This window comes from Ailuropoda melanoleuca, chromosome 13, assembly GCF_002007445.2.
Source record: "Ailuropoda melanoleuca isolate Jingjing chromosome 13, ASM200744v2, whole genome shotgun sequence".
Taxonomy (NCBI): domain Eukaryota; kingdom Metazoa; phylum Chordata; class Mammalia; order Carnivora; family Ursidae; genus Ailuropoda; species Ailuropoda melanoleuca.
The window spans coordinates 45,048,460-45,072,371 of NC_048230.1; the positions used below are offsets into that span (position 1 = coordinate 45,048,460).

The window sequence follows — 23,912 nt, forward strand, 5'->3', positions numbered from 1 at the left end:
AGAGGCAAGAGGAGGCCTCGACACCATTTAAGACCGTCTTGGAAGCCATTTGCCACATTCTGTTTATTAGAAGCAAGTCACTAAGCCCAGCCCACACGCAGGGGCTGTGGACATCTTCTAAACCATCACTAACACCCACATCATTCCCTGGAAGATTCTGGGTCCTGTTGCCGCACTGCAGTGCAGTCATTCCTCTGCCAGCAGCAGCCCAAATTACTGCCTCTGCACGGGCCCTGCCCTGCAAGCTTCTTGAGGAGAGGAGCTGAGACTCTGAGTTCCCATCTGAGGTGTGAACAGGTGCGAGGTGCAAATGAGTGAACAGGTCACAGAAGCAACAAAGGCAGGGGCTGCCGTTCCTGAGAAGCGGCGGGAACAGGAGGGGAGGGAGGGGGCGCTAGAATAAGAGACCCTGCCCCGGTTTGCCCCTGGCCCCAGCAACACTGGGAACACCTTGGCCGGACCGATCAGGATCAGCCAAGTGGCGCACATATCCCCGCCCCATCCCCACCTCCGAGGGGAGGGAGGTTCCTCGTGCAAGGGTGAGACCCCAAGGACGGGCGGGCCATGGGCCAGCCAAGACGAGGAGAGAGGTGAATCTCCACCGAGATCCTGCCCGAGCAAGTTGCGGGGCCCCAGGAAAAGGCCAGCACCCGCCCCCCACCCCAACGCGCTTGTCTCCGCACCCTCCACTGTGACTTCCTGGGGTAGGTGGGGCGAGAGGAGGGAGTCCCCAGGCTCTGGAGTCCTCGACCGGGTGGGCGAGCCCGACCCTCCCCTCCAGGGCCCAAAGCCCGAGGCGGGAGCGGGCGGCGTCGGGGCGGAGCTCCCGCGGTCACAGCGCCCCTGGTGGACAAAGTCCAAAGCGGCAGGAGAACCCTCCGCATCCCTAGCGGCGCAACCCGGCCGCTGACCCCGGCCCCGGCCCTGGCCCCCGCCTTCCCGCACAAACCCGCAAGGAAGGTTTAGCCGTCGCTTTTGCACAGGCTCAGAGAAGCCGGGAAGTTGACCAAACTCAGGGGTTGGTGGGGGCAGAGGGGAAGGCGGCGGGGCGGGGGGCCGAGGCGGGGCGGCGGAAGAGGCGGGAGGAAACGGTCCGAGACGCGGTGGGGGTGGGCGGCGGGCGGGGCGCAATCCTGCAGAGCTAGGGTTGCGACCCGCTTCCTCCGGCCTGCGGGCTACTCGAAGGCTCCTCACCGCAGCCGGCGCGGGGCCTCGGACCGGTCTCCGCACAGGTGCGCACTGCGGGGTTGGCCCTGGACGCGCAGCCTGTGCGGCAGGTCGGTCAGCACCCCCAGGAGCCCTCCGCCGCCGCCGAAACCGCACGACTGCCTCAGCACTCTTCATGTTCCTGCCGCTGTAGGCCCATCACTCCCAAATTTCCCTTGATGCTCAGTTGTTTTTTTTTTTAAGATTTTGTTTATTTATTTGACAGAGAGACAGCCAGCGAGAGAGAGAACACAGGCAGGGGGAGTGGGAGAGGAAGAAGCAGGCTCATAGCGGAGGAGCCTGATGTGGGGCTCGATCCCATCACGCTGGGATCACGCCCTGAGCCGAAGGCAGACGCTTAACCGCTGTGCCACCCAGGCGCCCCGATGCTCAGTTTTTAACAGTGAAGTGCCCATCGTTAGAACTTGCATTAAACTGTACGTTGGCCCATCTGCCCGTGCCAGGACACTTCACCCCGAGCTCGCCCTGGCTGCCCCTCCGACGCCCCTCTTTCTGGGAGGGTCATTCGCCTGGAGGTCAACCTGGACAGAACCGGGTCCACACAGGAACCAGGAGGCGTGTCCACATCTCAGGGGCCACCAAGGGAAGCTTTTCTGCTCATCTTCCACCAAAACTCCCCTTGGGTCCGCCCAAGGAAGGGGAAAAGGGCTGGGGCAGGGAGGGGGTATGCAGAGATTAGTGGGCTGAGAAAACCGTGTGACCCAGGGCGAAGAGCACGGCGCACCCTGGATCCACAGGGAACCTCCAGCAGCAGGGGGCAGGATGGAGTTGCAGCAGTTGGTTATTCAAGGAGAAGTTATTTGTGCTGAAGAAAAGGTTAAAGACCTCCAGGGCATCATGAACTAACCGTGCCCCTCCAAGGGTACCGTCCCCTAAGGACAGCACCTGGCCAGGTGAGGAGCTCAGAGCATGAGGGAAGGCTCACGACCTCAAGGGCCCCACCCCACGAGAGTCAGAAACACCTGCTCAGTGGGCAGGGATTTATTCTGGCCCCCAATGACCCCTGGAGGCAGGGTCAGGGTTGGTTACATGGAGGGAAATCACACTCATCGCATGCATAAATACATGAAGGTACATGTTACACCAGCACAAAGCACAGATCTTTCAGCCTTGTCATGAAAATGCCCCGGCTGTGGCAGCTACCGTCCCCAGAGCCTCCCAGGGCAGGCAGCACAGCTCCGTCCTCCCCAGGAACGACCCCCCAGAACCCGGGCCCCCTGCAGCAGAAGCCAGCCCAAAATCAGTGCTTCCTATTCTTTGCAGGTGCCTGAGGTCACCTGGCTGAGGTCTGCAGCCCAGCTCACAGGGAGAGGCAGAAAAGTCTTTCAGTGTTGTGAGTATTTCAATAGTTTGTCTGCAAGAAACAGTGTTTGCAAGGTCACCAGACTGCAGCTTCCATCTGCAGACCAGGGAGGGTGCTTCTCCGGTGACCACAGCAGGGAGACCCTCCCCCACACGGTGTTCCCACACCAGAGAGTTCTCACACTTGGCTCAAGGAGGTCCTGGCAAGCCCCACCTCTTGTACCAGCGCTGCATGTGAAGCCACCCTGATATGGCACCATTTCGGACAAATCCTGGCAACAGGAAGCTCAGGCCTCCCCCCGCAGACACCTGGAGGCTTGTAAATGAAGCCGGCTCAGTCACTGGAGAGGCAGAGCAGAACCCATCCTCTTCCAAGTCCACCAGGACCCGGACAGGAGCAGGGCCTGGCCAGCTGCGTAGCTGCTGACCTCCAATTTCAAGAGAGTCAAGGAGGACCCACGGACCCCTAGACAGAGCATGGCAGAGCGCCCCCAGCACTGCGCAGCCAAGACCAGGCATGCAGGGCTGTTTCAAGAATGACACAGTGGCCTGAGGTGATCAAGCAGCCCACCGTCCTTCTGAGCCACCTCTGCACATCTGGACAGCCACATCTGTGGCTGATAGCTCTTCGTGCTTCTGGAGCGAAAAGCCTCTCTGAGAAATTTCTCCGAAGTGGGAGCAGGGGACGAGGACGTGACAGCAGTGGGGCGCAGGCAAGTCCGAATCAGCAGCTCCAAGCCCCACTCCCACAGATGCCGGCCAGCTCTCCGGGCAGCTCCAAGCTCGTCCAGCTGCACCAAGGAGGGGCTGCAGGGCTCCATGCAGAGAGCACATGGCACAAGGGCGCGGGATGGCACACTGCTGTCGCACCTCCAGGTATGTGCATACCAAGAACACACAGGGTGCAGCAGGGAGAGGCCAGAAGAGTCCATGACGGGTAAAGGTGTTGGCGTGGGCTCTGGCCAGGCACATTCACTGGTGGGTGTCCCCCCTCTGCTCCGCACTAGGAGGGCAGCTTTAGTGTGACCTGTCCCATGATGTCACCAGGCCCTCTGGGGCCACAGTGAAGTCCACGAGTCTGGCAATGCTCAGGACTCAGGTTGGGTGTCAGCCTAGAGAGCAGTGACCTGGGTGAGCTCCGTGTTGGGTGTTGACGGGCTCTGAGGGCTGACAGGCACCATGGGCAGGTCCACGCCTAGTCATGCGGGCCGTGGTACCGTCTCAGAGGTCTTGCAGGCGAGGGCCACATCCTTGGCAATGCTGTGCACGCGGTCAGACACCCGCATCTCCCGGCGCAGGGCAGGAGCGCAGCAGAACTTTCGGAAGCAGGCCTTGAAATTCTCATCCAAGAAGGCGTAGAGGATGGGGTTGAGGCAGCTGTTGACATAGCCAAGGGCTGTGCAGAAGCGCAGGACAGCCACCGCAGTCTCACTGCCCGGCTGAACACCCAGCCCTTGGACCAGCACGAAGACCTGCACGGGCGTCCAGCAGCCCACGAACACTGCCACCACCACCAGCACCAGCCGCGTGATGCGCCGCAGGTTCCGGTCCTTCTCTCGGGAGCCAGAGAGCAGGCGGACACCACGCAGCCGCCGGATCATGAGGCTGTAGCAGATGGAGATGATGAGCACGGGAATGATGAAGGAGAAAAGGAAGATGCAGATGGCAAACACAGGGCCCCAGTAGTCCTGTGGGGCGGGGATCTCCACCAGACACTCAATCTCTGCAGGGAAAAAAGCGGGGTCAGGGTGGGTAAACCAGGAGGGACCCTCTGGGATCCAGGAGACAACAGCACTGGGGAAGGGGGCCACCCCACTGACCTTCATCCTCGACCTGTGCGGAGCCCATGATGGCAACAGGGATGCCGACGACAGACGCCAGAGCCCAGATGGCCACGTTGACAGCCTGGGCCTTGCTGGACGTCCGGACATCGAGAGCACGGATGGGGTGGCAGATGGCTACATAGCGGTCCACACTCATGGCAGTCAATGTGAAGGTGCTGGTGAACATGTTGTAATAGTCGATGGCAATGACCGTCTTGCACAGGGCATTTCCAAATGGCCAGAAACCCAAGAGGACGTCTGTGCCCTGGAAGGGCAGGGTCAGCAGCACCAAAGTGTCTGCCAGGGCCAGGTTAAAGATGTAAATGTTGGTAGCTGTCTTCATCTTGGTGTGTCTGCAGAGAGCACAGGGAGAAGGAAGGCTTCATCCAGTCCCCCTGGTTGGACCTGGCAGCAAAGGCCCAGGGCCCTTCTTATTGCCACCACGAGGAGCACCCACTCTGACCCCCTTGTTCAAACGCAGGTTCCTGGGCCCAGAACAAGGGCAGGGAGCCTGGGGGCTTCTGGCACACACAAAAGCATTCCAAACCCAAAGACTGGTCTCCTTTGGAAAAGTTGGGTGTGTAGGGTAGCAAAGCACACACCTGACTCCACATGGGAACGAAAGGGTAGGAATCATAAGAAAAAGAACCTGTCCTCCTCCCTCCCTTTCAAGTCTCCTGAAGACCCTTCATGGACTACAAGGTTGGCCCTACAGATACTAGAGGTTTCTAAGGGCTCCAAAGTCTGTAAGAGCGCAACAACGGCCATGCCAGTCCATGTTGTGGTCTGGTGATAGAGACAGGAAATGGCGACAGGAATGGGACGGATGCTAATGAGGTTTGGTTGTATCCAAGGAACAGATCTGGGACATTATGGCTACTTAATAAATATTTGTTGAATGAATTAATAGTTATAATAGTGGTGATGGTGGTGGTGGAGATGGTAATTATGGTGGTGACGGTAGAGGTGGGAGTAGTAACGGCGGTGGTGATAGTGCCGGCAGCGGCAACACCAGAGATGACAATGTCCCGTGTCAGTTAAGCGGCCATCAAGGAATCTGGGGTGAGTTCTGCGTCTTAGAGAGGGATTAGGAATAAGCACAAGCAGGCCTTCATGATGACCAATAACAGCAACAACGACCGCAATGGCAGACACCTGTGCCAAGCTCTTCACGTGGATTTTATCTCATTTAAGACCTCAAAAATGCTATTTTTTTTAAGATTTTATTTATTTATTTGACAGAGATAGAGACAGCCAGCGAGAGAGGGAACACAAGCAGGGGGAGTGGGAGAGGAAGAAGCAGGCTCATAGCAGAGGAGCCTGATGTGGGGCTCGATCCCATAACGCCGGGATCACGCCCCGAGCCGAAGGCAGACGCTTAACCGCTGTGCCACCCAGGCGCCCCTAAAAATGTTATTTTGATCCCCGACTCTATGCAGAAGGACACGTAGGCTCAGAGGATCTAAATGGTCTTGAAAAGAGCTGGTGAAAAAGCAGAGAGAATCAAGAGAACTAAAGACGAGCCACAGACAGGAGGAAAGATTTGCCAAAGACACATCTGATGCAGGACTGCTGTCAAGAATATACAAAGAACTCTTAAAACTCAACAATAAGAAAACAGACAACCTGGGGCACCTGGTGGCTCCGTCAGTTAAAGTCTAACTCTTGGTTTCAGCTCAGGTCATGAGCTCAGGGTCCTGGAATCAAGACCCACCTTGGGCTCCATGCTCAGCGGGGAGGGAGTCTGCTTGAGATTCTCTCTCTCTCAAAAAAAAAAAAAAATGGGCCAAAGACTTTAACAGACCACCTCACCAGTTAGAACAACAGTGAGATACTACCACACACCTGTTAGAACGGGCCACGTCCAGAACACTGACACCAAAGCCTGGTGAGGGTGTGGGGCAGCAGGAACTCTCATGGGTTGCCGGTGGGAATGCAAAATGGCACAGCCACTTTGGAAGACAGGCTGGTGGTTTCTTACCAAGCTAAACACGCTCTTACATACAATCCAGCAATCACACGCCTGGATATTTACCCAAAGGAGTTGAAAACTTGTATCTGCATAAAAACCTACACAGAGATGTTTACAGCAGCTGTATTCATTGCCCAAACTTGGAAGCAACCAAGACGTCCTTCAGAAGTGATGGATTAGTAAACTGTGGTAGATCCAGAAAATTGAATATTATTCAGTGATGAAATGAGCTATCGGGGCGCCTGGGTGGCTCAGCGGTGAAGCGTCTGCCTTCTGCTCGGGTCACGATCCCGGGGTCCTGGGATCGAGCCCCACATTGGGCTCCCTGCTCAGCAGGGAGTCTGCTTCTCCCTCTCCCTCTGTCCCTCCCCCCTCCACTCATGTTCTCCCTCTCACTCTCTCTCTCATGAATAAATTTTAAAAACCTTTTTAAAAATTGAGCTATTAAGCCGTGAAAGGACATGGAGGAACCTTAAATATATACCGCTAAGTGAGAGAAGCCAATCTCAGAAAGCTACACACTATATGGTTCCAGCTGCATCACATTCTGGAAAAGGCAGAACTTTGGAGACAGTGCAAAGATCAGCGGTTGTCAGGGGTTGGGGGGTGAGGAGGGTTGAGCAGGCAGAGCACAGAGCGTTCGCAGGGCAGCGAGACTGTTCTGGGTGAGACTAAACGGTGGACACATGGCGTTTCATATTTGTCAGAACCGTAGAATGTCCACCAGGAGTGAACCACAGTGTAAACTCTGGACTTTGGGTGATAGGGTGTGTCAGCGTAGGGCTGGTTGTAAAACTGAGTTGTGATTAATTATAAAATGCACTATTCTAGTGGGGATGTTGGTAACAGGGGAGACTACGCACGTGGGGGGACAGAGGGTACGTGGGAAATCTCTGTCCTTTCTTCTCAATTTTGCTTTGAACCTAAAACCGTTTTAAAAAAATAAAGTCTCTCAAGAAGGGCGGGGCATAGAACCTGTGTCTCTGACTCCTGAGGCAGCCGACCCCAGTCCACAGGCTCAGAATACATACACCGTGTTGACACACGGGCCAGGCCCCACATGTCAGTCTCTCTGGGGACCTTCCCTGTTTGCTCTCATCAGGACGTGGCTCTGAGTTTGGATGCCCCAGGGCAGAGGAGAGATGCAGAGAAGCAGTGATGGCGGGAAGAGTGAACAAGACCACCACAGGTTGGGGCCCTTGTCACCCACACACACCCTCCAGTCACAGAGGGGCATGTGAGTCCAGCCCCCCGGGGTTCAGCACTGGGGACGGACAGCCGTTCTTCCTGGCCCCTTGAGTAAGCGTGTGCACCATACACACCAACACATACACCTTACACGTCCATGTGCACACTCACACATACACACACCGGTGTTTACACACACGAACTCTCACGCATGCGTGTGCACACTCACGCTCACAGGTACATGTGCACGTGCTCATACATGCGTGTCCGGCTTTAAGGTACACATGTTTGCACACGTGTACACCACGCAGCACGCTAACTCCTATGTGCACACTCTCACACATACATGTGCATATGTGCACTGACCGTTGTGTGCCCACCTCCATGTGTGCGTTCACACGTTTGTGTGCACACGTGTGTGTCCATGCGTGTACCTGTATGTACACATGAACACACACACACACATGCACATCCTCACACTGTCCCCATGCTGTTCCCCTATGATGTCCCCCTGTCGGGCAGTCTGGCCACCCCTCCTGATCCCACAGGCTTTCCCAGTCTGAGCACCAGCAGATGCTGGAGTCGGCCCAGACCCCAGCAGTGACAATGGAGCCCTGGAGCCGAAGGGAAGGGGATTTGGGCACCAACCCAGCAAGGGCCCTGGAACAGGTGATGAGAGCTGCCTCTCAGGGTCACTGTGAGATCCGTGAGATGCTCACATGGTGGCTCCGCAAGGAGCTGGACCCACAGCTCAGATCAGGGAGGGTTACCTGTCGGGAGTCAGGGTGACGTTCCACCTGGGACACGGCTGCACCCTCCCCCCTCCCCCCTGCCAGGACCATGGTGAGCAGGGCAGATCCTTTCCTCTCCCTCCCCCCCTCATCAGGTGCCCCAACCGTGAAGACATGAGCATCCAGGGCCTCAGGACTAACACTGACCCTGACGCTGCCCGACAGGATGAGCAGAAATTGAATGGGCGAAGTGTGAGATCTCTGCGTGCCAGGCCCCCCCAAACAGCCCCTGCCTGTCTCCCCTCAGCAGCCTACCTGAGGATGACGTACATGACGAGGCAGTTCCCCAGCAGTCCCCCAACGCAGACGGCCAGGTAAAGCCCCACGATGGTGACCTTGAGCCCGAGGGGCAGGAAGGCGCTGTGGCTTGCATTGAGCAGTAGGTCGGGGGGCAGCAGGCTGTGGTTGGGGCTCAGGAGGGACAGGTTGCCCTGCAGGTGGCTGCTGTAGAGGGCCTCCCAGAACGGGGCAGGGAAGAGGGACTCCATGCCACCTCCCTGTGTGCAAAGCCACCTGGTACCTGGGAGAGAACAGGAACACATGACCACAGCCCCGACACCCGCCCAGCTTGGAGGCCTCCAAGCACAGTGTGTGTGGCCCACCAGGCATGTGGACCCCCCCCAACAGCCATAGACACGGAGGCACACACAGAAACAATGGAGACAAGCAGACACGTATGCACAGACAGGGACACATGTAGAGGCGTGTGTGCAGACAAGGACACGGTCTCGTTCGGCTTCAGACTCCCCCCGGGGACGTGCGGATGTAGTTATGCAGTTACACACTGAGACACGTGTCCACCCACAGGGACTCATGGACACACGGCCATCCATGAGCGCACACCGCCCACAGACATGTCCAAACCTGGCCTCATGCCCACACAGCCACAGAAGGGACGGAGACACACCCAGAAACCCCTGGGACGCAGGACACAGGCTGACCGAGCACACGACTTCCCCCTGCCCCTCCCCAGTCCTGCCTGAGGGCTGCAGTCTGTCCAGAGCCGACCCCCGACCCCCGACCCCCCGCAGCTTAGGCCTTACCGTGGCAACCTCCGTGGGAGCCAAGGCTGTGGAGACCGTAACCCTCAGCGCTGGCGGAGCGGGGCGGGGGTCCCGCTGCTGCCTCAGCGGCCGATCTGCATGGGGCTGCGGCAGGAGCGCGGAGAGGCTGCTTGCCAGTCGCTGCCAGACCAGACGTGGCAGCCTAGCGGAGCCGGGGGATGGGGTGGAGACTGCCGCTCCCGAGGAGGAGGGGCCGTGCAGGCTGGAGGAGGGGGCCACAGGGAAGGGGGGTGGCCAGGTCCCACACTGGATGTCCTGTGGACAGAACCAAGGACCAGGGCACACACTTAGAGATGAACGACAGAGACAGGCTCCCACACACAGACGCAGGGACACAGACGAACACAGGAACTGAGTCAAGGGACAGACATACACACAAGGACACACACACCAACATGGGACAGAGGCAAGATGCATAGACTGGGACACGGAGGTGGGGCCTCGTCTAACACACGGAGACACTGCCCCAGGGCGACTCAGACCAGCCTCGGTTGGCATTCTGTGCCCAGAACGGCACCCTCAGCTGGTCTCCCAGGGGAACTGAGCCACGGCAGGACAATAGGTGGGTGGGTACACAGCAGTGCCCCTGCCTGGCCAGGCCTAAGTGGATCAGAGCCTTGTGCACAGGCAGGATGTCTAGACCCCACCGTGCACTGCTGTGTGCCTACTGCGTGCCCCACACGCCCATCATGAGCACACACGCATCCGTCCCCACCACACCAGGTCACTGCCATCAGCATCACCTCTGTGCAGACAGGAGCATTAAGCCCCAGCATTGTGAAGCCACCTGTCGAAGTGGCAGAGACAGGGCTCAAACCCAGATCCATCTGCCACTTTGAGGCACACCAAGGGTGTCTCTGCCACAGCTGGGTCCCAGAGCAACATCTGAGCATCATTCCCTCGCAGCCTGGGCCCCCAGCACCTATGCAGCTGAACAGCCACTGTGGAGCAGCCTCCTTCCCAGCACTGGGGTCACATGCCATGGGGGTGACCCCTGAGCTGAGTCACCAGCCTCGAAGTCATGGGGTCCTACTTCCTGCACAGGCTCTACTCACATAGCCCAGACCCTGCTTGGAGCACCCGTGTCTAAGCATGGGGACCTGGTTGCTAGGCGACTGGCAGCAGCGTTGCTAGGATACCTGGCAAATCAGGAGAGGACAGAGCAGGCAGATGCCCTAGGACTCAGCATCCCAAGATCTCCCCCAGGATTTACCTCTGTATCTTCACTTCCGCTGATTCAGGGACAGTATGGAGATACGGGGCAGGACCACAGAGACACTCACTCGGGACACGCAGACACACACAGCCTCACACGCCTGCGAACACACACAAAGATGCCCAAATAGACACATGAGTGAACACACAAGCATGGGTCTATGCTCAGAAATGCACACACTCGCAGGCACAAACACATGGGCCATACACACGTGAACCCACACCAGCATGCACTCGAGACACATGAGTAGACAGGAGAGCACAGGCAGACACACGGATCAAGGCCTTCAGACTGCCAGGAGACACACACATGCACCACACTCTCCAGCTGGCAGAGCTTGAGGCAGGATCTTGCTGACCTCAGGAGGCCAGCAGGGACAGGAGCCCAAGGAGGCTTGCCCTCCTGCAGCCTCCCCTCGCTGGGCTCACCAAGGTCTGAGCAGCCAAGCCCAGTCCCTCGTGCCCCAGCCCCTCGTGCCCCAGCTGCCTGTGCCCACCTGCCCACTCAGGAGCCTACAGAGATGCATTTCACGGTGGCCTTCAGTGGCCTCCCCGCTCAGGCACAGACTAGGAAAAGGGGGGGGGCCGTGAGGCTGGTCTGGAAAGACGTCCCATGTGAGTGCACCCAGTGGGCCTGGCACAAAGGACAGCAGAGGCATATCCCTGGCCCCTCACAGGGACAGTCTTGGCCAAAGGACAGGCTCGGTCACCTGGCTCGTGGGTGGTCAGCCTGGGAGGCTGACTATACTCCCTGGACCGTAAAGGTTCCCACAAAGGGAGCTGGTTGCACAGAGGACACAGCCCAGGCCTCTCTGGGCCCCAGAGGAGCCAGGGTAAGACCCAGAACACATGTGTCACACACAGGACAGTAGGGGACTCGTTATGCGAGAGAGCATTTGTGTCCAGGCAGGACACCCTCAAACACATGTCACATGCAGGCAAAACAAAACACACAGGTGATGTGGAAATGTCGGGGTTTGGAGCCAACTGCCAAGAAAGAATTCTTAAGACGTCTTCAGTGCAGGAAGGTGTTTTTATTAAAGCACGGGGACAGGACCCGTGGGCACAAACAGCTGCACCGGGCCTGTGAGGAGCCGTTGATTATACACTTTGAAGTTGGAAGGGGGGTGGGGACAGCACAAGCCTCCAAGGTATTTTGGATGCAAGGGTTTCCAGGACCCTGAAGGGGCAGCTATCGTTAGGAAAGGGTCATTTATTACTGACTTGTAAACCCTCAGTCATGAGACCCTTCCTAGACGGTGGGTCATACGCTCAGGGGATGATTGCCAACGTACATCTTAGGGGTAGAGAGAAAGGAAGTTTCCAAGGGAATTTCCATATGTTTAAAGTAGACCTCAGGGGCACCTGGGTGGCTCAGTTGGTGAAGCGACCAACTCTTGATTTCAGCTCAGGTCATGATCTCAGGGTCATGAGATCGAGCCCCACATCCAGCTCCGTGCTGAGTGGGGAGCCTGCTTGAGACCCTCCTCTCTCCCTCCCCCTCTGCCCCCTGCCCCCCCCCCCCCCCCGTGCCCACATCGAGGCAGTTGAGTTCCCAGAGGAAGGTCACTCTGCCCGTTTCAAGGACTTGTCAATGGGTTGTAAGTAGCAAGAAATTTAATTTTTCTTTGGCCTTTGTTTACCACATCACAGGGAAACCAGGGACAGCCCAAGACACACAGCTCCCATGAATGAGCCCAGAATTCGTGTCCACAAACCGTGGCTAGAGCTGCCTGGGCTGCGCTCGGGAGTCATGGCATTTGGGGCAGGACCTGGTCCCGGAGAGAATTACACCCACAAAGCGGGGCAAATGCACTTTACTCTCGCCCAGTGAGTCAGAGCCCGGAAACGCCAGCACTCACAGACCCAGGCAGGCATGCTGTCTGCTCCCTTGCTTACTTCCCTGGGCTGGACTCAGGGGTCCCCACACAGTCACGGGAAGCCTCACACAGAACAGCTGCTCTGGGGCAGGTCAGCCCATTTGTGCTGTTAAAAAGTGAAATGATTTTAACGATTCTGAGTTTCATCATAATAAATTAGTTTGTGCGATTTTAACTGTATCATAGTTATATAAGACAACAGGAGAATTGAGTTTTGTGTGGATTTTCAATATAATGTTAAATTCTGTAGTCATTTAATAAAGCTTTGGAGTTTATTTTGGGGTTTTATTTTCAGGCTTTGGAGCCAACCAACATGCTTTTATTTATTTATTTATTTATTTTTTTAAAGATTTTATTTATTTACTTGACAGAGATAGAGACAGCCAGCGAGAGAGGGAACACAAGCAGGGGGAGTGGGAAAGGAAGAAGCAGGCTCATAGCGGAGGAGCCTGATGGGGCTCGATCCCATAATGCCGGGATCACGCCCTGAGCCGAAGGCAGACGCTTAACCGCTGTGCCATCCAGGCGCCCCCCAACATGCTTTTAGATCTCAGCATTTCCATCACCCCTTGAAAAACACATGAATCCTGGACACAGAAATAGATGGAAGACACCTGCCTGGTGGTCTCTCCCAGGTGCTGGGCCCCAGACACACAGGAAGCACCTCCCCCATCCCCCCAAGGAACCACAAGGTGTGGGGAGAAGCTGGAAGAAGCTACTTTCAGGGATGTGAGCTGTGTGGGCACCAAGCCCTCGGAGGATTAGGGAGGAAGGCTACCAAAATTTTTCCATCCTACAAAAACAGAGGGAAAGTTACAAATCCCTTCTTCCAGGAAAGCATGCCCCCACTCACCCTCTAAAACCCACTCCACTGCCAGGAGCCAGCAAGCAATTCCCCTGGCCCGGACCAGGGAAGCCGAGAGGAGAGCCCAGACTCCTGTCTCCCCTTCTGCGAGCCCTCCTGACCCAGACCAGGGAAGCTGAGAGGAGAGTCTAGAACCCTGTCTCCCAGAACTCACCAGTGTGGGAGCACAGAGCTGAGCCAGAAGCAGCCCCTGCCTGGGCTATATGTATCCAGGAGGCCTGCCTGGAGGAGGATGCCTGTTAGGTCGGACTCCCCTAAGCCCTCACTGCTTCTGGATCCCAGAGACCTTTGCCTTCAACAAGCCCCAAGGTCAGTGCTGAATCCCAAGGCCCAGGCCACACCCCAAAAGCCCATGCTGGGCAGGAACAGGCAGCACACAGGGGCTTGTGCCAAGGCTTGGGGGCTGGAAGGATGGACAGTCGTTCTGTGCAGCTTGGGGCTGGCGTGGGCTCTGGGATATAGGGGCACAAAGTCATAGTTTACCTTTTCACCAGGAAGCCAGAGCAAGCTTCCAAAAACCATGTGAACAATCAACAAGGTCCCGCACAAAGGCCAGAACCTCCGCTGAGACCCCAGCCCCAAAGCCAGGATAGTTCCCACCTCAGGGCAGCAGGTCCTAAGCCCCCAAGCCCTTAGCACACATCCATGAATGAAGGGGACAGTTGTGTAGGCACCATGGAAGTCACCCATGCATTCACAATTGTGGACTTAATGCACTAACTTTGGCCTAATGTGAACTGTAGCATGACCGTACAAATTCATGAATTCTAGGATAAACTGATGAGTTGCATGAGTGAGTTATAGAATTCATACATTGAGAAGTGAATTGGTTATAAAATAGTATGAAATTAACAAACACACAAATTGATCACAGAAATCTAAGTCCCAGGACCCAGAAATTTGGGGTTCAGCAAACGTGGCTCTGGGATCGTGCAGGACCACCGAGACCCCAGACTTGCCCTGGAAGAGGTGAGGATCCTGAGCCCTACCCCAGTTTCCCTTTCCTGTGAACAACATCGGCTGTGGGAGCCCTTTTGGGTGATGCATCAGGGAAAACATATCAGACAGGAAGGTCTCATAAGCTGTGCCCTCTGCCTTCAAACCTAGCCCCCCAAAGACCTCTCCAGCCGGGAAGCTGGGCCCACAGCCCCCAGAAGAGTGTCCTTGGGGCTAGGGGAAGGAAAGAAAGGGCACCCGGGCTGGAAAAACTGACGGTCACCTCCTCCAGCCCGGAAGGGGCCAGGACAACCTCGGGCATTTCACCCCTTGAATTGAGGCACCCTCCAAGCACCACCCCCTGCCCTCCACCCCCACTCCCCCTCTGCTCTGCTCAGGCCCCTCCTCCCCAGGGACAGCCCTGCTTCCCCTCCCACCGTGGTGGTGGGGGGGGGGCCCTCGGAACTCCTGGTTGCCAGGCAACCACGTCAACAAGCACCAGCGAGTCAGGGCTCAGTTGGAGGCTCAGATCCTAGAAAGCAGAAAGTATGGGGTGTACGGAAGCGGGACACGAAAGGGGGAAAGGGGGACGAGGGCCAGGCCCTCCACTGCTGTAGCTAAGAATGGGGTGGGGGAGGGAGCTGACCACCAGCAGATGCACTTTGTGGCTCTGCCTCCCATCCACAGTGGGCCAGGATGTGGCCCAGGGTCTGGGGCCTGAGGTGCTGTGGGCTAGGAAAGACCCCACAGGCTGAGCCAGGACCCTAGGGGCATTTCTCTCTCCCCACTTGTGGGTCCTAACTGGTCTATCACCACCCTGGGCTCTGCTCTCCCCTCCTCCTTCTAGACCCAGCAGGGGACAGGCTAGTAGCACAGGGTCCTCCCACCATCACCACCCCACCCCACCTTGGGCCGCAAGCCAGCTGTCCATTCTGCTTTCAGAGTCCCTGGCACACATGTGGGACATCCCACAGACACACAGACTGACCCACACACACACACATCTCCTCGGCCCACCCTCTCCGTCTCCAGCCCCTAACACTAAGACAGATGGGCCTAGGCCACGGCTGGCAGACTAGAGCAGCCCTGGGGTTCCAGTGGGGTGGGGGTTTGCTGAGGGACTCTTAACTACAGACATGGGGGACTGGGACACATCAAGGGTCCCAGAATTGTGGGGAAGGGTCTACAAAGCATCACCCAGATCAGTCTAACATGGTCTCCATCCCTGCGTAGGGCCAGAGGTCAACTCAGGGGTCTCAGGATTTTCTCAGTGGACAAAGAAACAGCCCGTGGGCAGGAAGGGAATTTCCTGAAACTAAGTGAATCAGAAATTTCTGGCTGACTGCAAGGATAAATAGGACGTGTGCTAGGCTCGCCCAAAGGTGCAGAGGCTGGGGGCGCCTGGGTGGTGCGGTCGGTTAACCGACTCTTGGGTTCTGCTGAAGAGATTGATGGGCGTGGGGCTCCCCGCTCAGCGTGGGAATCTGCTTAAGACTCTCTCCCCCTTTGCTCCTCGTCCCCACCCCCCGCCTCAAATACGTAGATATAAACCTTAAAGAAAAAAAAAAAAAGGCGCAGAGGCTGGAGGAGCGGGACCCAAACCCCGGGAATCTAGAGCAGCCAGGCCAGAGGGGCTGGTAGGTGACCAATGGGACTCACTCTTCCCTCGGCAGGGCCCAGGATGCCGTCGCCAGCGGGGAAGGAGGCTGCGCGCAGGGGCCCGCGGGAGCGAACAGGAAAGGGGTCCCGTGAGGAGCGCGCCAAGGGGCCGCCCGCGGCGGAGCCCCCCGCGCGGGGTTGGGCCCTATCGCTGGAGGGACTGGCGGCCATGCGCCCCCCGCAGCGTCACCGCCACCTGCTCTTCGGGGACCTGCTTGAGGACGTCGGCGCGGCCGCCTCCATCTTCCCCCGCGAGTCGGTGGAGCTCGGGTACCGCATGCCCGACCCGCGCGCGTGGACGCAGTCGCTGGAGCCGCCCGCGGTGCGCCAGGACCTGCTCCTCGGCGTCCTCAAGGCGGCCGAGGCCCGAGGACGCATCCGAGCCCTGCGGCTGCGCTACATCCGCATGCGGGTGAGGCCAGGGGCCGGAAGGAAGGGGCGCGCAGGCGGCAAGGTTGCGGGGCAGGCGGAGCGGGGAGACCGGCCCCGGTCCGCTGAGGAAAGGAGTGGGTGGGGATGGATCAAACGGCGGGCGGGACCGGCCCGGGCGCCCCGCGGGAGGGGGCGGGCGGAGCCAGGCACAACAACCCGTAGACGAAGAAACACCCCCTGACCCCCACCCCGCGACCCGCAGGCGGAGGAGATCTCGCTCCTCATCTTGCAGCAGAAGTCCGCGCGCGCCGCCCTCCGGCTGGAGCTGTTCCTGCCGCCGCAGCTGAAGCCAACGCGGATCCCGGACCCCTTGGACCGTCAAGAGGTGCCCACAGGCCCGGGAAGGGGCGGGGGGGGGCGCCCGCCTCCCCGCACACCTGGCCCCAGCCCCTCTCACCCACAGAGGAGGCGCGTGGAGACCATTCTAGAGGAGAAAGTTGATGGCAGCATCTTCCCACGTTGACTGGGACCCACAGTGGGGGAAGGCGCCCCACCCTCCCACATAAAGTACTCATTGTCCAAGAGCCCCCTGGTCGTGACGCTGCCTCTGTCCAGGTTCCCTCCCCGGGAGGGAAGGGGAGAGTATGGGTGCTGCCTCCCCCGCATCCGGTGTCACAGACTCTGGATACGTAGAGCAGGGCCCTTCCGACAAAGCCAGCCGGCTGGAGTCAGAGTAACAGAGGACGCCGGTAATCCCTCAAATCCCGCACTGCCCCCCTCAGGCAGCCTGGTGCCCTGCAAGTCTCCGAGAGCCCCCGGTCTGAGGGCACAGGAGGAAGAACTGCGCCGGGCAACTGTCACAACCCCAGAGTGAAGGGCAAACTCAGGGAGAACGTGGGACCCAAGTGGGACCCCAGATTGTAGGTCATTCCATCAGGGGTCAGAGAGGAGGGTGCCATTCTGGGCAGGACGAGTGACTGCACAAGCCAAAGGTGGCCTTTGGAGCGGGCTGTGCCCGGGAGGTCCTCCAGGGGACCGAGACTGGGGGAGACTGGCAAAAGGAAGACTGCCAGAGGAAGGCCGCTACTGCTCCAGACAGAAAGTCACCTTTTCATTCTTTTTTTTTTTTTGTTAAGATTTTATTTATTTATTCGACGGAGATAGAGACAGCCAGCGAGAGAAGGAACACAAGCAGGGGGAGTGGGAGAGGAAGAAGCAGGCTCATAGCGGAGGAGCCTGACGTGGGGCTCGATCCCATAACGCCGGGATCACGCCCTGAGCCGAAGGCAGATGCTTAACTGCTGTGCCACCCAGGCGCCCCACCTTTTCATTCTGAATGAGCTCCCCGGCTGTGCTCCAGCCCTTACACACGGACACGCACACAGGAAGGAAACCACCCATCCTGTTCTGGACAGGTCTCCCCTTAGAGAGCCCCACGCTGCTCCCTGACACGCGCTCTTTGCAGAGCCTAGAACTTGGCCACATCTCCCTGTTCTTCCCTCCCAGTCCCTAGCTGGCTGCAGAGGTGGGGGCCAAAAGGATTCAGATAAGCCCCCACCCGTGCTGGGGAGACCTGCTGAGTGGCCCTCAGTAAGCCCTTCTCCCCCTGCACCTGACCCTTCACCCCTTCTGTGCTGTGGCTGTGCTTGGCCTTGGTCCCAGCCCACAAGTGCTTATGGAGCTGGGGTCTGCAGCAGCTCTGGGAGGAAGCCAAGAGCTATGCATGGCGGTCGTGGTGGGGGGCGGGCGGTTGAGCAGACCTGGGGAAGGAGGAATGGGGGGGGGGAGAAGGTGGCTTGGGTTGAGGACAAACCGACAAGGAATGGGAGGTATTCTCCCTGTCCACATACACCCTGTCATGAACAGGACGACAGCCAGCCCTGACTCCCCGAGACCCCAGCAGTCTGTCTCTTGGGGATGTACTGGCCACCTAGGACCATTTCATCTGTTTGGTAAATGCATATCTCACTCGGTCCCTTCTCTGAGTATCCATTTCTTTATATTTAAAATAGAGATCTTGAGGGTCTCACGCGGGCTGTGAGTGAGCACAGTGAAGACTCTGCAAGGGTGTGGTCACTCTGCGTCGGGCAAAGCCCAGCAGAGAAGACCAGCAAGAGAGTGGCCTCACGGACAGCTGTGCACCAGCCACTGAGCTGACACATGGGGGGCCCTTTGATCCCTACACCAGGGAGGAGGGCCCGAGGTCTGCAGGAGGCCAGGGAAAGTGGCTGGGGACACTTCTGTGGGACCCAGAGGAGTCTTCCGCTGTGGAGGAGTGAAGCATGCAGGCCAGGGCCCAGTGTACTGGGGACTGTGAGGAGTCAGGTGCAACCCTGGAGCTGCAATCACGCTCATGCTCTGGACAGAGGGTCCTGGATTTAAATCCCATATCCACCATACCTGCTGCATGGCTTTGAGCACGTCCCTGCCCAGCCCATCTGGACTCCTCCATGGAATATGGGTATGCTCTCTGTAGAGATAGACTCACAGAGAAGGTGCAGGACACCCAGAACAGCTGGGTCAAGGGGAAGGGAGTGCACACCCAAGTGGCCAGAGGACACGGGTGAGTGGCCGGAGAAAGTACAGTGTACGGAGGGCTGGGAGGGCAGAGGGAGTAGGGAATGGCGTGAGTGGGGAGAGAAGCATGCTGACCTCCCCCCATGCTCAGCTGCACCACACATATCTCAGGATGGAGACGCACACCAAGCACAGTGGGATCAGCCTGGCTGTGTGGCATTGCACAGGTGCTGGCCTGACTGTGGGACCGACCTCTCAGGACAATGACGTAGGCTAAATAAGCAGCGGCCACCTCCTCCTGTCTGGACAGGCTTCCGGGCTCTGCCCTGTCCTGGCCAGCCTGTCAGCTTGGCAGCCAGTAGCTCTGTGGTCATGCCAGCCAAGGCCCCTGAGCACAAAACACCAGGAGGCACCCCAGCCTCCAGGGCCCCTCTCACCTCTCTGACCTTGTCCCACACTCTCTTCCAGCTTGGCCTCCGCTCTCCCAAGGCCCCCTGCCTGCCGTTCTGCCAACACTGTCCTTCGCCGAGTGACACCTCCCTCCTCTGCTCCGTGGCCCTCCTTAGCCCTCCTGACCTCTAACCCAGTCTGCCAGTCTGTTTCTTGGCTGCCCCAGGGCTGGTCGGTCTCGCTTGCTGCTGGGGCCCACGGTCTGGCACACAGGGAACACCCAGATAATTGCTGAATGAATGAGGAGCACATGTAAAATCACTACTTTCCTTTCCATCTTGAAGAGTTCTGAGAAACGTGTGCATATCGACTTGTGCAACTGGAAGGCATTTTTTTTTTAAGATTTTATTTATTTGACAGAGAGAGGTTCAGAGAGAGAGGGAACACAGCAGGGGGAGTGGGAGAGGGAGAAGCAGGCTTCCCACTGAGCAGGGAGCCAGGATGCGGGCTGGTCCCAGGACCCTGGGATCACAACCTGAGCCGAAGGCAGCCCCTTAACGACTGAGCCACCCAGGCGCCCCTGGAAGGCATTTTGTGAGCTGGCCTCAGGCATCAGGAACCCACCAGGCCGAGTGCCTGCACGGGGGACAGGAGATGCACATGGTCCAAGGCCAGGGGGCACAGACACTCTGCAGACCATTTCCAGAGCAGTGTCGGGGCCACGCTGACACTGGCCCAAAGCACACTGGCATGAGAAATCTAACTGACCGCTGTAACGGATCATAAAATATCAGGAGAGTCAGCCAAAGAAAAGGCACAGGGCATCCGTGGCAAAAGGGAGGGTGTGGCTTTAAACTTTAGGACGTCTTGGGGCAACTGGAGGCTTTAGAAGAGACTCACCCAGGCCCCACAGACAGAAACGTTTGGTGACTCCAGATGTAAGAACCCATACCCCAGCATCCACCAGCACCGCGGCATCGGACCCCCTTTCCTTGGAAAGCGCCCTAGAGCACGGTGTCACCACACTGGTAACCCCACTTTACAGGCGAGAGCAGAGAGGCTAGGGCTGGGCCTGGAGGGCAAGGAGCGTCTAGGATCCCCTTGAGGGCTCTTGTGGCTAAACACTGGACCAAAGTCTCATGAACACACACAAGAATGGCAAAGCTTGTCTGGCCCCCCTGAACACAGTGGGGGACACTGCCACACCCCCATCTATTACAGTGCCAGCTCAGGCTGCCCTGGGTCCAAAGGCCCCATTATTAGCACCTCATCTCAACGCGCTACCCTAGGCGATGGTGGGGACCTGAGCGCCCCACCGGATCTGCCGGGTGGTGGGGAGGGGGCGGATGGGGCACAAGGCCAGCCGAGCGCGGGGCGGGGCGCGCCTGGCAGGGCGGGCCGGGCGCCTCCCCGCGCGAGGAAGTCCCGGCCCCGCGCTTTGGGGAAGTGCAGCCGAGGCGCCTGCGCACTGCACCCTGCGGCCCCCTCCCCGACGATCCTGCCGGACCTCGGGGCGCGCGGGCCAGCAGCGGCGGCGCGAGCGGCTCNCTGCCCCTCCCGGCCCGGGGCCCGGGGGCCGTACGGGGCGGGAGCCTCGGGAGCTGGCGCCCAGATCCGCACCCCAAGGACTCCAGCCGCGGGGTCCACGTGGACCCTGGGCCGCGGCGGGACTGGAGCCAGTCCCCCGCGCGTGGGGGAGGGGGCGCTGCAACCCGGTTCCCCTTTTTCTCCAGCTCAAAGCCTGGGGAAGTGATTGCTCAAAGGGGGGGCCCGGAAGAACCCAGGTTTCCGCGTCTCCCGCCCCCCCCCAGCCTGGTGGGGAGGGGCCGAGGCGGGACACCCTGTCCGCCCCCGCTCCTACCCCCTTGGATCTGGCAGCCACTCGCCCTGCAAGGCGCAGGGGAGGCGCTGCGCCCCCGGCCCCAGCTGATCGGGGGCTCCCGGCGCCGGCCTCCCTCCAGAACGCCGCAGGAGTACCTCCTGCCGTCTGACTCGAGTCCCTGCTGCTGCAGTGCACGCCCCTTCGGCAGCCAGGGTGGGGCCCAGAGGGAACCTGGCCCCTCCCGCCCCCACCTCGCCTTTGGGTCGATGGTGAGTGGGGCGCCATGGCGAGTTCCTTGAGATAGGGGTGGGGGCGTCAGAGGCTGGAGGAAGGGGCCCCTAAAGAAGGAGACAAGCTCTACCAGGCAAGGCCAGACCTTGCCAGCAGAGAGAGGAAGAGAGAACTGGGTTGCCCCCACCACTGCAGAGGTGGGGTGGGGGCAAGGGTCACCAGGGTTAGAAAGACCTGGCCTGCCTTGGAGGAGTCAGGCTGGGGCTCCCCCTCCAATCGAATGGGGAGCAGCAGACAGGAAAGGTACTGAGTACCATCAGAAGCAGAGAAAGGAGCCCCTCTGTCAGCCCTCCGCCCAAAGGTTATGGCATTTTTTTCTGGGATTGTCACATTTTCTTATTCTTTTTTTGGACTGGGCGGGCTCAGGGACGTTCTTTTTCCTTCTGTGGAGCAGAGTAGCAGCCGCTCCCAGGGGAACCTCTGTCCCCAGAGGCCAGGCTTTTGCTGCCTGTCCAGCCTCTCCCATCCCAGACTTGGGGGCCAAAGCCTAAGGGTCTGGGAAAAGGGAACGAGTCCCCTCCCAAATGCCAGGATGAGGGGCAGGAACCCCAATTCAGACCCTGTATCACCTCAGGTGACCCCAGCCAGCCTAAAGAGGGTGAGGGAGCCAGGTCCAGGCCTGCAACTGGGACAGAAGACACTGACCACAAATGTAGCCTCTAGCCCCAGAGCCCCCCCTGGATCTGCACCCCCAGACAGGGCCCCTCCTCTAATTCAGAGCTGAGTCTTTGGGTGCTAGGGAGGGGACAGGGCCCTGCCCCCACTCACAGTGGGTGGGGGTGCAGAGGAGGAAGAGCAGTTTTCTGCCTGGCTACCAGACCTCAGAGGTTGCCACACCCCTTCCTTTCCCTAGAAGCTTGACCCCGGAGGGAAAGGCAAACTGGGGCTGCTGCTTCCCCATCTGCTTGCCCCAGCCTGTGAGAGCCTGTGAGACCCGGTTTGCGGGTCCCCTCCCCCATGATCTCAGGGCAAGCCAGGTAGCTGGTAAGGGGCCTCAGCCCCCGGGTACCCTACACTTTGCCACTAGATTTGGGTCAGGGCAGGGCCTCTGTGTGCCTGAGCCCGGAGTCAGTGGTACTCCAAGTGTACCCAACACACACAGTCCCATCATCCCTGCTCCAGGAGCTGCCTAGCCCGGGAGCACCTACCCTTCCCTCCTACCCTGGGAGACCCCAAGAGCCCAACATGGACCAAACGGGGATTGAAAGTCCACAAGCTGAGGGATGGGGGCAGCAGGGAGGATGATAATTACGTGAGAAAATAAAGTGAAAGCAAGTCATGAGCCTCTGGACCGCCAAGCCGGGGTGGGGGGGGGCGGGGGACAGGACTGGGTGTCTCAGGAAGGTCCTTGTCAGCAGTGCAGGGGAACGCCCCAGGCCCTGTGGGTCCTCACCTAGGCCAAGGTGGGCACAGACGGGGGCTGTGATGGGAAAGCGTTCAAAACTGCCCCCAGGGCATGGATTGCCCGCCCTGGCGGGGACAATAGGATCTGTGATTGGCCTAGCCCAGGGTGGGGGTGGGGGGGATCAGGCTCCTCACCCTGGCTTTGGGCCCCAGGGCCCAGTGCCCCCTGCAAGCCTCCACCATGAAACGTGGATACAGACACTGATTAGAATGCTGGCCCTTACTCCCCCAGGGATCCCGCATCTCTAACCTGGAGAGCAAGACACCCCAGCCCATTGCTACCCCCACTCCCTTCCCCCACACTGGTTTCCACAGCCTGTTGGGGGTGGAGGGAAGGGAGGCTGAGAGACCCTGGGTGTGGTATGGTACCAGCTGGGGGTTGGGGTGCTAGGGTTAGCATCTAGGACCTAGGAGCCATGGGTCCCCAGGAGGCTCATGGCCCTCCTCCCCCATGCCCTGCTCCATTTCCCACACCCTCAGAAGGTCCTGCCCCCCTCTTCTCCATGCTGCAGGCCTAGTCAGCTGCAAACAGAGCAGATCTGGACTCCGGGTGGGGAGCAACCCTCCCCACCTCCCCCACCCCCTACAGAAAACCCAGAGTGGAGGGAGCTGGGGAGGGAGTCTAAATGTCTGACCACCATCCTTACGCATTAACCTGATAGCCCCAGACTCTCGGGGCCCCCAGTCCCCTTGGGAGGGGCCAGGAGCCGGAAACCAAGAAAGAGGAACCCAGACTTCCGGCTTCCCAGGGACCGAGCAAATGGGGGTGTCCCGGAACCTCCTGTGGAGATCTTGTCTGGGGCCCCCTCCTCACCGACCCTGTCCCTGCTCACAGGCCTGTTGTAGGCTGGGGCGGAGGTAGGAGCCTGAACAGAGTGACCTGAAGGTGGGGGGCAGGGGGCAGGCCCCCCAGAGCTCTTGGGAGGAGGGAGACACTCGGGGCTCCTTCCAGGGGACAAGTGGAGGCTGTAACCCCAGGTTCTCAGTGAGAAAGACCCTCCACCTCTCTTCTCAGACTCCCAGGCTGTGGTGAGGGTCCCGGAGCCAGCACCACGGAGCCCGGGCGACCTCCTCCACCCACCCATGCCCACCCCGCATGAGACTGAGAAGCAGGTGCACCACCTCCACCCCTGCCTCTGCCCCCCTGTGGGAACGGGGGTGGGGGGGGGACGAAGAGCTGGGAGGCTCTTGAAA

At 59.0% G+C, this 23,912-nt stretch overlaps 3 protein-coding genes across 7 annotated transcripts; 2 read left to right on the forward strand and 1 right to left on the reverse strand.

Moving 5' to 3' along the window:
* Positions 1-1,484: 1,484 nt before the first annotated feature.
* Positions 1,485-16,818, reverse strand: OPRL1 (opioid related nociceptin receptor 1). 3 transcript variants are annotated; one of them, XM_019806422.2, is made up of 5 exons: positions 16,752-16,818; positions 9,347-9,622; positions 8,559-8,823; positions 4,350-4,705; positions 1,485-4,252 (listed from the first exon to the last, which is right to left on the reverse strand). In XM_019806422.2, exons 3-5 carry the CDS (start codon positions 8,789-8,791, stop codon positions 3,729-3,731), a joined length of 1,113 nt encoding a protein of 370 aa, XP_019661981.1. In that variant the 5' UTR covers positions 8,792-8,823; positions 9,347-9,622; positions 16,752-16,818; the 3' UTR covers positions 1,485-3,728. The 3 variants fall into 3 exon arrangements, with proteins under 3 accessions (XP_019661981.1, XP_002925745.3, XP_034497239.1); XM_002925699.4 differs by lacking the exon at positions 16,752-16,818 and adding an exon at positions 15,923-16,010; XM_034641348.1 differs by lacking the exon at positions 16,752-16,818 and adding an exon at positions 10,111-10,237.
* On the forward strand, positions 15,583-17,322 carry LKAAEAR1 (LKAAEAR motif containing 1). 3 transcript variants are annotated; one of them, XM_034641350.1, is made up of 3 exons: positions 15,583-15,645; positions 15,937-16,334; positions 16,557-17,322. In XM_034641350.1, the coding sequence occupies exons 2-3, from the start codon at positions 15,945-15,947 to the stop codon at positions 16,815-16,817; spliced, it is 651 nt and encodes a 216-aa protein (XP_034497241.1). In that variant the 5' UTR covers positions 15,583-15,645; positions 15,937-15,944; the 3' UTR covers positions 16,818-17,322. The 3 variants fall into 3 exon arrangements, with proteins under 3 accessions (XP_034497241.1, XP_011231235.2, XP_034497240.1); XM_011232933.3 differs by lacking the exon at positions 15,583-15,645 and having other exon boundaries at positions 15,865-16,334; positions 16,557-16,679; positions 16,758-17,322; XM_034641349.1 differs by lacking the exon at positions 15,583-15,645 and having other exon boundaries at positions 15,865-16,334.
* A 1,661-nt stretch (positions 17,323-18,983) lies between these two features.
* Positions 18,984-23,891, forward strand: LOC117795736 (translation initiation factor IF-2-like). Its single transcript, XM_034641554.1, has 3 exons — positions 18,984-19,079; positions 20,594-21,292; positions 23,734-23,891. Exons 1-3 carry the CDS (start codon positions 18,984-18,986, stop codon positions 23,749-23,751), a joined length of 813 nt encoding a protein of 270 aa, XP_034497445.1. The 3' UTR covers positions 23,752-23,891.
* Positions 23,892-23,912: the final 21 nt, after the last annotated feature.